The 12,498-nt window shown below is 35.2% G+C and overlaps 2 protein-coding genes across 5 annotated transcripts; both read right to left on the bottom strand.

Annotated features, from left to right (window-relative positions):
- Positions 1-365: 365 nt before the first annotated feature.
- Positions 366-4,276, bottom strand: LOC125870383 (pentatricopeptide repeat-containing protein At4g20740). Of its 4 annotated transcripts, none has more exons than XM_049550816.1 (5): positions 3,775-4,276; positions 1,830-3,580; positions 1,279-1,394; positions 908-1,039; positions 366-655 (listed from the first exon to the last, which is right to left on the bottom strand). In XM_049550816.1, exons 1-2 carry the CDS (start codon positions 4,196-4,198, stop codon positions 1,836-1,838), a joined length of 2,169 nt encoding a protein of 722 aa, XP_049406773.1. In that variant the 5' UTR covers positions 4,199-4,276; the 3' UTR covers positions 366-655; positions 908-1,039; positions 1,279-1,394; positions 1,830-1,835. The 4 variants fall into 4 exon arrangements, with proteins under 4 accessions (XP_049406773.1, XP_049406789.1, XP_049406764.1 ...); XM_049550832.1 differs by having other exon boundaries at positions 921-1,039; XM_049550807.1 differs by having other exon boundaries at positions 908-1,016.
- A 1,655-nt stretch (positions 4,277-5,931) lies between these two features.
- LOC125870408 (uncharacterized) lies at positions 5,932-12,228 on the bottom strand. The gene is made up of 2 exons (XM_049550843.1): positions 11,993-12,228; positions 5,932-7,578 (listed from the first exon to the last, which is right to left on the bottom strand). The coding sequence occupies exons 1-2, from the start codon at positions 12,093-12,095 to the stop codon at positions 6,416-6,418; spliced, it is 1,266 nt and encodes a 421-aa protein (XP_049406800.1). The 5' UTR covers positions 12,096-12,228; the 3' UTR covers positions 5,932-6,415.
- Between the last annotated feature and the right edge of the window lie 270 nt (positions 12,229-12,498).

Here is a 12,498-nt window from a genome sequence, read left to right as displayed (position 1 = left end):
AGAGAAGGATCGTAATGTTGGAGTAGGAGAAGATGATTTTGCGTATTAATAATAGTAGTATATCATTGACGGTTTTTTAGTTAGTCCACTCCCCTTTTCTGTATTCAAAATCATTGATATAATAGTAGATTTATAATTTCACAAATGTTGTTGGGTCTCATATCTGTTATTTACTACTTGCTCTAGGTTACTAATTAAAACTAGGATCTTGTTACTCTTGCTTCTCATCAATGTACTGTTTAGAGGTAATATTGCTCAATTTGCAAAGTGTACTACTAATGGAACTTGGAAAACTACATACTGTACTTTGTTCAAAGAAAGATCAAATTACTGAGATGTACTTTTTACATTACCTGAATAAAAGATGGATTCAGAACCTCAATATTTCTATTTTATTGCTAAAAAAATAGGTCAAAATTGTGAAGTAACAGCCAGCAGGGTTTCAACCTTGTTTATCAGAATAAATTCCAAGATATCATCAGAGTAGTTCTCCATCTAAATCTTATGACACCCCAAACCGGAACCAAAACTTTAAGATATCATAATCTAGTGAGATTTAATGTAGTTGGAGGAAGAAAATCATTTAAAGCGCAATCCCCAACTTTCTGTTATCAATATGGACATGTTCTGCATAATTACTGAATTTCACCAATACCTGCAAAAAGAAAAGAACTTATTATATGTACTCTTTCAATTATAACCAAATGGCAGTTTTTCTAAACTGGTTATTAGATAGTGCTACACTGGCAGAATTCATAAATGTCTGCTAGACCGGGACTTCATGGCAAGGTCATTTAAGCCAACAGAGTGCCAAATCAACATTTCCATTTTCCTATGTCAGGAAGCTAAGGAGATATGGAAAGCAAAAAGAAAAGTATAGTAAGAAGCGACGGATAGGAGTAATAACCTGCAGCTCTCACGTTTGAGTCAAAATCATAACACTTGGTGTTGCTCCATCCACTCCAGTCTTGGCGATCAAGATTAACTTGGTGACTTGTGCTTGTAAGCTGGACAAGCTGCATGAGGTAGATTAGTCAAGCTGATAAAGATAAGAACCGATGTTAAAGAAAAGCACAAGAATGGAAGACGAGGGAAATAGGAGATTAAATAGTGGACTCCAAAATTAAAATGTCATCCATCTTTTACCAAATCCCTTGAAACAAACAAAGGGAAATTTAGCTTTCCTCTAATCTCTAGACAAAGGGTTAGCTTTTCTTTTTGCCATGTAAAGCTTGGTTCAGTTAGCAATGAATTACTCAATCATAGGTTGAAAGATACCTTCAAAAAGCATCGGAGTAGTCTTTCAACTATCAATGAGAATATGCACTTTAACTCTTCCAGTGCGATAGATTGGTCCTCTTCAACAACTACAGACAAACTGTTCACCAAGCTACCTGCAATGAAGTAGTAACCTGTGGGAAACAGTGAAAAACTGAAAGTGGCATTTGTTTGATGTTCTCCAAAAATTAGGTTCGCCAAGTCAGTTTGACTTTTTGGAGGAAGCGTTTATTTGATGACCTGTTTTTGCAAAATAATTTTGAAGATTTCCAAACTTAAATTGTCAAATCTTTCAAAAACTCAGGAACTGCAAAAACTAGTTTTTGAGTTTATGGAAGATTGAAAAGTAAGTGTGAAAATCTTTTAGAAAAAATTAACGCTTTCCTTTTTTATAAAAAGATCCAAACCACAACAATTCTTTTCCAAAAATTTAAAAATGAGTCTGCAAACTCAAGTTACGAAAACTTCAAAAGCCACTTAAATAGAGCAGGCACCTTGCAGCTTCATATCACATACAAGTGCAAATGATCAACATTTTGATGATTTATTACCTATTTTCATTTCTTCAACCTGCTAAAAGAGCACCCCTTTGCTTTTAACTTTGACTCCAGACCGAAAAATTTCAACCCAGACAACAGCAAGTCTGCTGTCTTCTTCTTCATGTGGTCAATAAGCATCTCATCATAAACAACTAAGTCGGCTTCAGTAAGATATTTTCGCTTTCTCATACTTGCAAAAACTTTCTGTGCTTCTTCAATTGTTCCATGTCTGCACATACCATAAATTACAGCGCAATATACAGCATTATCAGGAGAATAGCCCTCTTCGAGCAATTCATCAAGAACTTTCATTACCTTCTCGGCATCATTCATTTTACAGACATGAATAATAGTGAGAATATACTTAAACTCAATAGGGCCACTTGCTACATTGCCTAGGCAGTCACGAATTAGCATCATAGCTGGATCAATCTGTCCTATTTTGCAAAGCCCTATGACAAGAGAACGATATGCAGCGACTGAGGGAATCAAAGACATCTCTTTAATTCTGTTATAGCAAATAGATGCCTCCTGTACATCTCCGACCTCCACAAAACACTGGACGGCATTGCTATAAGTTGATGAATCAGGTTCATAATCTGAACTTCTCAACTCAGAGAACAATGTGAGTGCCTTGTTCACCTCGCCATTCTGATAGAGCGCCTCCATAAGAATGTTATATATTGGAACACCGCAATAATCTTTTACTTTCAAATATTCAAAGACTTCTAGAGCAATCATAATCGTATCATCCTTCTCTACCATATGTGTGAAGAATTTGGATAAATCATCACTAATGCAATGGCTTAATCGCTGCAGTTCCTCAAGCAATTTGCAAATTTCATCCATTTTCTTTGACTCTGCATAAGACACCAATATGGGCTTCACAGTGGAAAAGTCAGGACAAAGATCTTCTTGAACTGTGATTTGGAAAAGTTTATAGGCCCTATCTGTTCGTTTTGCATTGCAGAGACCTTCAATAATAGAATTATAGATTGCCAAATCAGCCCTATAGCCCGAGTCTATCAGATCTTTAAGCAAATCACAAGCTAAACCAACTTTCCCATTTGCTACAAACGATTCAATCAAAGATCCATAAATCCCCCTATCTATCAAAATATTCTTTTGTTTCATTTCCTTGAACAACTCATAGCCTTTGTCAAGTTGATTATTTTTACACAAACCAGCAATAAAAGTTGAATAAGCAATAACATCGGGTTCAACTGCATCCTGCTGCATCTCCTTCCAAACCTTTGAACAACCATCCAAGTTCCGCTCTGCAACCAATATCTTTACCATTGCTGTGTAAGCAAACACATCTGGTTTGCAACGATTCTCTCTCATCCGACCCAAAAGCTCAAACACTTCATCCATCCGTCCTAACTTGCACAGGCCCTTTATCAAGATCATGAAAGTCATACTTTCCTCCACCAACCCATCCTTCTTGAAATCATCATAAACTGACATAGCCATGTCCAAATGATTGGTTTTAACCAAAGCATCCATTATTCTGTTATACAGAAAAACTCTTGGTTTTACCCCAAATTTTTTCATTTTCTCATAAACATAGTATACTCTAAGACCCCTGTTAGCATCACCATGCATTCTGATTAAGATCTCAAATTGTTTCTCACTAGGTGGCTTTCCTTGCATATGCATCAGCTCAGGAACCTGATCAGCTGTCCGAAATTGATTTGCCCGATTCAGCCCATAAGCAAAGGCATTGTAACAAGAGAAATCATGCCTGTAACCTTTCTGTTTTCCTGTTAAGATAACATTATAAGAATAAGAAGATACACATATACAAGCACAACACTGATCATCATCAATTTGTCTATTCATTTTGCTCATTTTTTCTTGTGAACAAAACAATTACAAAATGCATAGTTTTGGACTTCATCTTTTGTATATAGACAAATTCCCAAAAAAAAGTAAAAAGGGTGAATTCTGAATATACCAGCCCAATAGAAGAACTTGGATGAAATTTTGGGATCAAGATTAGGGTGTTTGAGAACCTCAGTTACAAGCTTAGGAGTGACCCTTCGTAGACTATTAAGGTCAGCCAAAAGGGGTGCACCCCAATTCCCATGTTTCCTGAATGAATCCACTATATACCTAGCAATTGGTGAGAGGCGCTGAGCTAAAGAGAAGAATTCCTGAGATGGGTCTCTGGATTGTTGACCCGAAACTCCATCCGGGTCCCATTTTTGAAGCTGAAAATCACCTTGGGTAACAGAGGAAGGGGAGTTTTTGGTGGTGCGGTTTGGGTTTATGGTTTGGCGATTGGAAAAAAGGCCTCCTTGAACTGTGGGACGATGCTGAGTAGGTTTCCGGTGGCCGTAGAAGAAGTACGGTTTGCTTTGTGCGGATTTGGGGGGCATTTTTGAGTTTCTGTTCAAGTTTTTTCTTCTTCAGGAACTGAAAGCGGCTGTGCTTGTATGAACTATTTGCAGAAACTCTTTTGCACTTTGTTTTTTTTAAAAAATAAAATAAAATCCTTAAGCAAAAATCAATAAAATTTGTTTGATTTTTTTTACAACAAAAAGACTACAATATTATTTTTTCATAACACATTATTTAACTCTACTAAGAAAAAAAAAACTTCATTATAGTTACAAATTGATAATCTTATTTACATTTGTGTCCTTAGTTTGCCAAAAAATTAGTGTTACTTTGTAGTGCGTTCCACCTTTTGAAAATGTATAACAAATGTAAATAACAAGAGCAAATGACATAAATGGTCCCTAAACTATCCTAGTAGGTCTAAAATGGTCNTAAAATCCTTAAGCAAAAATCAATAAAATTTGTTTGATTTTTTTTACAACAAAAAGACTACAATATTATTTTTTCATAACACATTATTTAACTCTGGTAAGAAAAAAAAAACTTCATTATAGCTACAAATTGATAATCTTATTTACATTTGTGTCCTTAGTCTGCCAAAAAATGAGAGTTACTTTGTAGTGGGTTCCACCTTTTGAAAATGTATAACAAATGTAAAATAACAACTAGCGCCAAATTTTCCCTTTTGGTCTCGTGTGAATTTTAATACTCAACTAAATTTAAATTTGCACGAAAAAATTTCATATTAAAAGGTAAATAATTTTTTAATAAGACAATTTTGTATTTAAGGGAATTCAAACTCAAAATCTCTAGTTAAGGATAAAAGAGTACTTATTACTTTATCACAATTTTTTTGAAATCTCTATCAAAAATAAAAAGATACTTATCACTCTACCACAATTTTTATCGATAAGTAGCACCAAATTACTTAGCTGTATATTTGTGTCTGGAGTCTGGAAAACACCTTTAAAAAATAATTAAATATATGAATGAGGTACTCATTTTTATTTAAAAGACTTCAAACATGTTTTTCATAATCAAAATTATTTATTCAAATTTGAAATATAACAGATCAAATTATAAAGCAAATATTTATATATATGATAACACTTGATTTGGACATTGATTTTTACAATACTACGTTAAAATTTTATTATAATAAAATAACGCGAAACGCCGTATCAAAGTATAGAATTTGAATTCATTTTACTTAATCCTTTCTAGGATAGGCGTGAAAAGAAGAAAAAAAAACTAACATCATCTTTTACCAGTTTCGTCGGGATTTAAACTATAATCACCCCGCTCGTAATTTTTCATTTTTCATTTTTCATCATTAACTATTGGTTCGCACCATTGATTCAACTCTAATTGATTTTCAAGGGTAAGGATTCCCGTCTAAATGTCAACAGTGTATATCAAGGTGCTTGATGCGACCATTGATGTATAATTAAGCTCTACAGTATGACCAAACCCTTTTAGAACTGCATAAATAGATCCATGGGTAACTGTTCTAGCTTTGATGGTAACTGCCATGGCCACCAGAGTAGGTATCATTAAGATGTGTGCACGCTGGCCCAAACACCACAATTTTCACAAAAAAAGACCACCTAAGTAGTGAGATGAGCTTGAACTGAAGGTTGATACCATCACCAATCAGCTTGAACATCTTTGAAATGAGTTCAAAGAGATGCACCAGGACCACCTCTTTGATCTGCCAACATGCATCCAAAACGACAGTAACAAGGCATACAAGTCACAGCAAGGCTAAAAGTACAAAATCCCTCGATGCATTTTATACCTGTTGCCAATTCCCAGAGGGGAAAAGGGTGAAGTTATATAAAGATTTACAAGCTTACATCGAAAATATCAAAGCCACTTACAGCAAAGGTACATGGGCTTAGCAACATGCAATTTATCATACATCTATCATACCTACCCAACTATCCACCATCCAGCAGGATATTTTCTCTTTAACCAAATATAAATAAATGGAACAGAAATGAGCTTTTTTATGTTACAAATTTTCGCTCAATGCCATAAACATTCTCCTATTCCACTGCCTTCCAACTTGCTTACTTCTCTACCATCCCTCTGCAAGATCATGGTTGCAACTGCTCCACCATTAGACTCGGTAACACCCAATGATGTTACATAACATACAAAAAGATCCAGAAGTTGGTCAACTTTTCATTGAAAAGATAACTTAAGAAGTTCGTCAACTTTTCATTGAAAAGCCAACTTAAGAAGTTGATCAACTAGTCATACATGTTAAAAGTAACCCTCTTCTGTGTTTTTTCTTCTCTCCAATTGTTCGCAGTCCTCGGTTCATCACTTTGAAACCTTGAGCTTTTGTACCTCGGCACATGTTGTGAAGAACTTTCCCTCTTGTGCGAACCAGTATAAAAGGTTTTATCACCTCTGCTAGGTCTTCCAAAATCCACATTTCTCTCATTACTCTGCCTTGGTTGTTGCTGATAATCCCAAGATGTAACCTCAGATCCTCTCCATCTTCTGTCTTTTGAGGTTGTTCCACCACCTCGACTAAGATTCCTATTCCAACGAGAGCCATAGTCTGAATTCCGCTGCTCATGCCCCCCAGTATTCCAATAGGTTTGACCCCAGGAACCAACGCTATTATCAACCCATTCATTTCCTTTAGCACCAGAAACACATGCACCACTTTGATGCCACAAATTGCTGAAACTGTTATCAACACAAGCATATCCATTCTCATAATTCATCCCCGTGTTCCAACCCCATGACTCATTTCCACAGCCTCCCCAGGCAGTGTCCTTCAAGATGCCCTGGGTTTTAGGGGAGCTCCTTTCCCACGGATTATCATCTTTGATGTTTACAGGGGTATACCATTCATTCCAAGTCTGCTTCGTATCCTCAATAGAAGCACTTTCCCAAGGATTTTCACGATTGTCACCAGGCTTTGAGCCCTGCACATTGCCACTTTCCCAAGGATTTTCACCATTAGCAGCAGTTATAGAGCCCTGCACATTACCACTTCCCCAATGATTTTCACCATTATCAGCATTTTTATCCTCCCATACCAGGGTGCATCCAGGAACCAAGTTGTTCTCAGACTTGACAGAGTTTTTAACTTCATTAGGGTTAAAATATTCTCTGTCCAAATCTAATATCAGCTCCGGATCGATAGCTGAGTCCCAATCAACTTTATCAATGTACAAATCTGGATTGGGAGGAGGATTCTGAGGGGGAAGACCACGAATCTCCGCCCAATATCTCCTTTTTGCATTGTTGAATGCTTCTTGACCTGCAGAGTCATCCCACTTAACCACATTTTCATAACAGTACATATATGTTTTTGCACTCACAACCTTGTGCCAGGGAATCCCGGCTGCTCTGCAGAAATCTATTTCCCATAATGGGACACTGTTTTGCTGGATAGCTTTAAAAGGCCAAAAAGAAATAGTTATCAGATTCTGTAGATAATACAAGACTTGATAGCATTCAAGCAGATGTGCAGATGAAAATATTTTATGTGAAATAGACTTTTAATTTAATTTTAAAAGAAGATGAAGAAAGAAGAAACTGAAGGAAATATATGAAGATATGTATTTTATTAAAATGACAAAACTTCCGCAACAATCAGAATTCCAAGCATGTCTATCAAGATCTTTTACATATACATACACACACGTGTATGTGTGTGTATAACTTTTAAAGCACATAATCTAGACACACAAATTTTAGAGGAATATTGGAGCTGGCTTCAACACTTCCAACTTTCTACCAACTCCACTTAAATACCAGACTAGGTTCACCAGTTAGGATTTGAGTCGTGACTTGTGCCAACCACAATCTCGAGCCCTACTGCCTTTTGTCCTGAACTAAATCTCTGAGGCAGGAATATAATTCCTTGTACAAGAGGTTAGCGTAAAAGGACAGCTATTCAATGCTTGTTATTTTCCAGGTCAAAACAATGACAAATTGAAACATGAACCAATTTCCTTAACAGAGAAGGTATACGTTGTCTCCCTATTTACAGATTCAGCTAGTTCCCCTTTCAACAATTCTCCTTTATATTATTACAGTAACCCAGACAAGCACCTCACATGCTTCTGATTTTAAATATCTACCTTCCTAACATAATTACGGACCGAAAAGTGAGCATGACAGACTTTGCAGCAATAACAGTCTCAAGAGATAAGAATGACAACCAAACATTTCTGGAAGACGATTCACACGCGGAAATTTAAAAAGAGAAAGGTCTTCCTCATAAGCTAATTGGTAGAACAAATGAATAGTTAGACAGAGGTTCAAGTCCCAACTAAAGGGGGTGGATCATTTTAAGTTCTTAGTTACAGCTTCAGGGACTCGTGAAAGACAAGCTTAATCCAATAGAATGTAAAATACTCTATCTTACAAAATATTTCAAAAGGAGGACAAAAGTTTACTATTCTATGGCATCACTATCTGATGTGAACTTCTCATGCTATCAACCAATTTTAGCAGGTCTAAGTAGTCAAGGTATCTGTTCTAAGAACTTAAAAGGCACAACAACATAGCTCTCATCGTTTTCCTAAATTCAGAACTGGGAAAATAAATGAAGTCACAGTTCTAACAGAAGCGATTCAGTATGATATGTGAAATTATAGGAAGATGATAATATGTAAATGGTCAAAAAGGGTATCAAGAATCAGAGCTCTAAGGCACTGATAACTGATAACTCCCCCACCCCCCTACACACGTAGTTCAATAACTCTACAACAACAACATAGCCAGTGTAATCAACAAAATTAATTAATCAAATTTGACAGTTCTCATCATCATTAAGACTAGAAGTATATTGGTCAAAAGCGCAACGGTCACAGCTTCCAACAGATGGAATAGTTTAGGGGTCGGAAATTTTTTAAAAAAAGAACAAAGGTAACAGACAGAAATAAAAAAAAATATTTGCAAATGACTATGGGGACTTAGCAATGAGAAGCACATTCTAATGGGAAATGAGTGATTAGGGGAAAGTATGGGATGTATGGAAATTGGATTTCAGGAACAACAAGTGGCTCCATTGAGTAGCCCCACTGACGCATATAAGGAAGCTTTGGGAGGGATTCTACCACCAGGTTTACATGGCAGAGAAACCATAAAATGGTCTACTCCACGGGTATTAAGGTATAACTCTAAAAGTCTTTTCAGATTTATTCACCTATTCCTACACCAGGAGATCTCCATAAGTGAATGCAGAACTGTAGAAAAAGGAAATTGAACATGAGGGGGAATATTTTCAATCGACAGATCAATTGAATGGATCTATCATGGTCAGATATTCAGCTACTTTAACCATAAAACTAGATGCTTACAAATCTTAAATTCTTGGTATAATCTGACTTTAGTAAATGATGTCAATTATTTTGTAGATTTCACAGATTACTAGCAGTGAAGTATCTCTCCCATATCTTGAAGTGCCTTAGTGAAGTTCTCAGAGAAATTATTAACATCACTTATTACTCAAAAGAGAAAAAGACTAGAAGTTATAAATATTAGAGAAGCTAGCACTATTTTTTTTAAAAATCCATCAGTAAGACAAACACAATCTAAAAGAATCTTGTGATGGCCAATCTGTTACATTGTAAGAAAAAAGAATCTTGTGATGGCCAAATATCATGGAGAAAAGAAAAAACAGTCAATCAAGTGTCTCCATTGGATAAGTAACAACAACACGTTCACGTTAACAGTAAAATATTCTATCACCAGCTAAGAAATAAAACTTAATCATACAGCCACCCATTTCCTTAAAATAACAACTTTTTTCCTTTTCCCAAACATCGTTCATTTATATTCGACCAGAGTGTATGTAAACCTTCACTCAAATAACAAAAACAAACGGAATAAGAAAGGAAAAATGTGCATCTTGACAATATCAACTTGGCAATGGCATACCACTAATGAAGAGGACCAGCCATGTCTTCGTGTTAAAACGTGTTTGGTGCTTCATATGGGAAACAATTCCTTCCTAGTTGTTTATGATCACAAATTGATTTTAATTTTCTCGATTTCCATCTGCTCATGGAAATTCCTCAATTTGTTCAAATGTTGTTCGCTGAGGCAGAGCTAGGTAGTAATCAGGGGGTTCGGACAAATCTCCTTCGCCGAAAAATTACGCGGTATATATAAGGTTAAATCTGCATTTTAGGTATATATATCATAAAATGAACCCCCTCAACACTTACCTGTAGCTTGGTTCAGTGGTGAAGGTGGTTCAAATGTTGCAAGGGGTCACTGGTTCCATTCCCCGCGATAACATTTTTTAAAACTTTTCTTTCCCTTATCTACCTATGGTCATTACCCACGTGCCACAACTATCTTACATAGGATACAACTTCTCGTGATTTATTTAATTAAAAAAGAATAAGAAAGATAATAGCTATATAATTCTCATTCTCTAGATTTCATTCCAAACATTAATAAAGTAAGCCCCCTCACTTATTAATGTCTTCTTTGTTTTATGCTTAATTATGATAAAGTATTTTATTTATTTATTTATTTATTTGAACACATCAAATTTATTTGTCATAATATATTTGAACTTGTAACTTTTTTCTCTACACAATGATCCCCATAACAATAATGAAGTTTATAAAATGAAAGGAAATGAGCCATGTGGGTTACTAAGTAATTTTTGAATAATATAAAAAATATACAGTATCCATATAGTTACACTATGATATTTATCTTTATTTTTTAAAGAAAAAAGTACTTTCTTCAATTCAAATTTAAAGGGAAAAAATTGGAAAAAATGTTAAAAGGAGCATGATAGGGCGAGTTAAAATTTAGGGGTTAAGGCTAGTCATTCTCTTGGTCACCCAACCCGTTTATCATCCTACAATCCTTACGTATTTACTTTCTCATAGTTTTAACCCCTCGATGGAAATCCTGCCTCCGCCACTGGTTGTTCAGCTGGTGTACTAGACTAGAAAATAAACTCAGGATGTATAAACTAGTTATTGTTTAGTATAAAATCTATGTACTTGTCAAAAGTACTTAATGCTTCGCGTGGATGAGTTTTTAGAGTACCAGAATCTCTCTCAAGCAAATGAAAACAGAAAACCAACTATTTAGGCAAATAATATATCAAGGAAACATGACTATTTTCATCAAATAAACATTGAGACCCTGTTTGGATGGTTGTTACTTATTGTTATGATCATAATGTATCGTATCGGTATTGTACTATTTTGTTTTAATAAATACAATATTTGGATAGATTACATTGTTCTCCATCATTACATAATATTAGACATCAACAATTTAAATGCTAGGGGGGAGAGGTTCTATGAAAAGGTAGGGTAAACCTAAACGACAAAATAGCATTATTAAATAATAAGTAAGACAAAATAAGAATAACGACACAATCACACCCGATCCATCGTTACACAAACTGGGGTGGGGTTTTCGTCGTTAACTAACGATTCATTACACAAAAAGGGGTCTTTTCGTCGCTAATGATGGATTTAAACATACCAACAATCAAAACAATAAAAATTAAACCAACAATCAAAACAAACAATTTTTAAAAACTAATAAAACAGTACATACAATGGGTAACAACCATCCAAACAAAGTGTAAAGCTTGTTCTTTAATGGATCCTCTACAGTCTACACATACAGAGGCAACCTCTAACTAAACTAATCATCCAAATGAAAAAAAAAATTAATCAAACAAAAGAAAACCCAAAATTTTTCACCGAATTGTAGATCAAGAAAACACCATCGGCATTAATCGATACAGAAAAATAATTGATAATCGACAAATAGCATGAAACAGTACCTAAAAAAGAAAAAAGAAGACAGATGAGTACCATGATAAGGAGATTGGTTGTAATGGTAAGGCTGAGAAGGGGGAAAATCTTCCTGCTTGTAGTTTTTTCTGGGTATCCATCTTCTTCTGTTCCAATTCCCCATTTTTGGAACTCAAAAAAAGCGTTTCTTTTCAGTCGGCAAAAGGGAAATACTCAGATTGAAGATGTTTTAGGGCTTTTTAGTACTGAGAATTTGCTTTAATTTGTGCACACAGAATACATGTTTGAAACCGATAATAGTAAATTGATGTAATAATTGTATATATATTAGTAAGAAAAATTGAACATGAAGATGATCAATGGGCCAAACCGACTTGATAGGTGATGGGCTTTGCCACTTTTATTGCAAGTTTATGCTCGGATTGTTTCTGTTTTTGGATTATTTTTTATCAGATACATCGAGATATATGTATTTTACTATCAGATATATTCTAAAATACAAATACATGGAAAGAGAGGGAGAGAGACAATAGAAATAGGAAGAAGGCGAGCGAGAGAATTAATGT

This window comes from Solanum stenotomum, chromosome 1, assembly GCF_019186545.1.
Source record: "Solanum stenotomum isolate F172 chromosome 1, ASM1918654v1, whole genome shotgun sequence".
NCBI classification, from domain to species: Eukaryota; Viridiplantae; Streptophyta; class Magnoliopsida; order Solanales; family Solanaceae; genus Solanum; species Solanum stenotomum.
This window is presented reverse-complemented; position numbering and strand designations above follow the sequence as displayed.